This window comes from Orycteropus afer, unplaced genomic scaffold (assembly GCF_000298275.1).
Source record: "Orycteropus afer afer isolate SDZICR_OR568_19922 unplaced genomic scaffold, OryAfe1.0 scaffold00288, whole genome shotgun sequence".
In the NCBI taxonomy this organism is placed as follows: domain Eukaryota; kingdom Metazoa; phylum Chordata; class Mammalia; order Tubulidentata; family Orycteropodidae; genus Orycteropus; species Orycteropus afer.
Genome location: NW_006921875.1, coordinates 3566442 through 3569767, shown reverse-complemented (window position 1 = coordinate 3569767; position 3326 = coordinate 3566442). Strand labels below are relative to the sequence as shown.

The following is a 3326-nucleotide window of genomic DNA, read 5'->3' as shown; positions in this document are numbered from 1 at the left end:
TCTTTTTTTTTTTTTAATTGTGATTTGGGTGAAAGTTTACAGAGAAAATTCACTTTCCATACAGTAGTTCACATACACTTTGTCTCATGACATTGACCATAATTTACCCCAATGCAACAGCTCCCCTCCCACTTCCTCCCGACAGTTACCTCTTCCCTGTGTCCATCCCTCCATGTGCTCCTGCCCCCAGACCTGTCTGCCTGGGCATAAGCAGTCCTTCTTTCTCCCATGATTGTTCTCTACTCTGGAGCCTCTTTAGTTCCTTCTGGGCCAATGTCACATTCTACAGTGCATGGTAGTGAGGGACCTGAGAGTTTGAAGATGGTGGTAGAGAGCACATCAACTGGGGAGCACGGAGCCAATGGCACCTGCCAGAATCCCAGAAAGCACAGGGATGACTCACCTGTCCCCTCTAACACTCATGTCCCCAACATGAAGGTGAATACTTCAGTGCGAAAATGTATCAGGTAATGTGGCTTTTCTTCAAGGTGAGATAAAGAGGTGGGAGAAGCCACATAGAGCCAGGAATTCAGGCCAAAAATAAACCAAAAAGAATCACCATCTTCTCACTTCGACTGTTCAGACCCTGAAATTGTTCCCTGAGCTGGACAAACAGGGCCTTGTTCCTATTTAGATAACTCAACAGGTTCCCCAAGAGGGACTTGAAAAATCTACCCATACTACCCTCTCCTCCCAGTCCCACAAGGAGCATGGCTATGGTGTCTCACCAGATCAAGGTCGAACCGAATGAACTCCAGCCCAGACACCAAAGTCAGGAAGAGAGTCAGGTGATCATGGCTGCAGACCAGAGCATTCCTGCGAGACACACAGAGGGATGATGGTGATTCTGGGTCTGGTTACCAGTTTGGTCCAACCTCACTGTGTTGAAATTTGACACGTGACACCCCCATTCCTGTACTGTACCCTGTCCCTTTCTGGCATTCTCCCACTGGGTGCAGAGCTGCACTGACAGTGTGTTCAGATATGGAGCCGGTAGCATGAGGCTCACCAGGTTCTTGGCAGCTGCTATAAATACTCTGCTCCTGCAATAACCCCAGGAAAGATTGTGCCAAAGGGGATGTGTGCATTCTAGACTGGTCTAAAGCCTGGTTGGAGGATCGAGCAGTGACAGAGCACCAACTGCTACACAGAGCTTAGGGGAAACACCAGTACTTCCAGCAAAAGCCGTCATACTGGTAGGTAAGGCTTCAGTGGCTCTGGCCATCACTGACACGTCCTCAGCATGCAAGGCTAGACTGGGCCACTGATGGGCACACTGAGATATCCATATAACAAGAGTGTCTGGGATGAGCCTCTAAGGGGAGCTCTAAACTGTGAGACAGACTGTTTTGTAACTCACTTGACATAGTACTTATGCAGCAGGCCCAGGTTCTCCTGGAACAGCCGTAGGTAGCTCTCCAGTGAGTTCTCATTGAGGGCCAGGTATAGCCAGGCCCGGCCTGCAGACAAAGGGTAGGAGTAACTGGAAGGAAGATAGATCATCAGGGTGCTGGCATTTTTGCCAAGCAAGGGCAGAAAGAGTGGGTGAGGGGACCAAGGACTCCAGCAGCCTTCTCACTTGGTAGAGTACCAAAAGCCCTGAAATCTTTATTGCCCCCACCAGACCCCAGCCTGCAGCTTGGCCAGGAAACTTTTGAGAAAGAGGGCAGACTGTAAACTTCAGATGGGTTGAGGAATTTAAGGAGTGCTCACTGGTTCTGTATGCTAGCATTTATCCCAGCTCAGGGAGAAACAGAATGCCTCAACACATGCTTGAGCTGGAATCTGACAGTGTCCAGCTCTCTTCATCTCTGGCTCCCCTCCACCCCATCACTAATGAGCTGACCAGCTCTCATATACAGGGAGAAGAGGGTGCTGGCATTCTGACATCACAAGGCTATCAGCCTCCCAGGGCTGACCCTGATGCCAAGCCTGAGCCCCAAGCTACCCACAGCAGAGCGGAGCTGGTCCCTTCCCAGAATGCCCCTGTAACTACTCACTGCGCCCCAGATTGGTGGCCACATGCTGCAGCACCTCAATCTGTTTGATGGCCTCTCTCCGGGTGAAATGCACCACGAGCACCCAGTAGCCAGAGGAGAGGTCTTGCAGTCTGAGAAAACAGGACAGGAGCTGCTATGATCCAAATGGGGCTGCCCTAGGAAGCTGCACAAAGTTGGTCTACCACCTTACGGTCAGTAGTGAGTTTAGGATTGAAAGTAAGGTACTTCTAGATCCCTTAGGCAACCAACACACCTTTTCGCTGGTTGCTGATTCTCTCCCTTGTCATTTATGCCTTGCCAGAGGCAGTTTACTGGGATTACCTACAGAAAGCCTGCAGCCCAGCTGAGTGAGACAAATCCCTTTCCGCCAAAAGAAAGAAGAAATAAAAGGTGGACAAGGCTACAGATTTATCTCTGGCAGCAACTCAAGCCCTGGTCATGCCCTGCTGTGCCTTACCATCTCTAGAAACTATCTCCTTACCCGTAGAGCAGGGCATGGTCCAAGTGTTCACATAGACGCTGCAGAACCTTATCGTGGTTCCGGATAGCTGGGGTCTCATCCTCACAGGCAGCAAAGTAGCTCTGCAGCTGAAAGACAAATAAAAAAAACTCTGAATTAGAAATGTATGAAGAGCAGGGCTACAGAAGTTCTGGTATCAAGAAGGTAGCTGGGAAAAGCAGAGACAAATGATGCGCCTGTGATACCCAGCAGAGAAGATGACCTTGAACTGCCCGGCACCAGCTGCTTACACTATATTGGAGGTTCCAAAAGGCAAAGGCTGTGTCCTTATAGCCTGTTCCCCAAGAAGCACTCAGTTTTGCATAGTGACAACCTGATGTTACCAAGGAGTTTGTAGTTCACGTGTAGGTCTTAGGTGGCACCGCACACAACTCCAGGGGACACTAAATACAGTGTTGTCCCTATCAATGGCTCCTCATGATGCCCAGTGTAAATAGCCCCCATTCCAGAGTTGTACAACAAGTGGAGGGGCCCCTCTGCACATGCTGAGGGCTGAGGGCTGGGGCACCTGCTCCAACAGACTTCTTGCCAGCAGCTGATACAGGATACTGAGTTTGCCTGTGGATCCTGGCAAGACCAGATATGGATCTGGGTGCATGCCAGGCTCATGTCAAGCCCTACACCAAGAAAGATACTGTTCCAAGTAGATTGCGCAGTCGTGCCCAGTCATCCTTCCAAGGAGTGACTGGTGAGGGGAAAAAAAAAAAAAAGAAAGATATTATTCCCAGGCTGTGCTGATAAAAGACAATTTGGAAAGTAGGTGAGAGGAACTGTAGCACGGAGCATGTACTCTAAGGCTGGCGGAG

The 3326-nt window shown here is 49.9% G+C and overlaps 1 protein-coding gene across 1 annotated transcript in view; it reads right to left on the bottom strand.

The window, feature by feature from the left end:
- PLEKHM2 (pleckstrin homology and RUN domain containing M2) overlaps positions 1-3118 on the bottom strand; it is a 19551-nt gene extending 16433 nt beyond the window's left edge. The window contains exons 1-5 of the mRNA XM_007950789.1: positions 3029-3118; positions 2482-2588; positions 2001-2110; positions 1361-1460; positions 729-816 (exon numbers count right to left, since the gene is read on the bottom strand). Coding sequence (XP_007948980.1) covers positions 729-816; positions 1361-1460; positions 2001-2110; positions 2482-2588; positions 3029-3118 — 495 coding nt within the window. The remainder of the gene's footprint in view (positions 1-728; positions 817-1360; positions 1461-2000; positions 2111-2481; positions 2589-3028) is intronic.
- Positions 3119-3326: the final 208 nt, after the last annotated feature.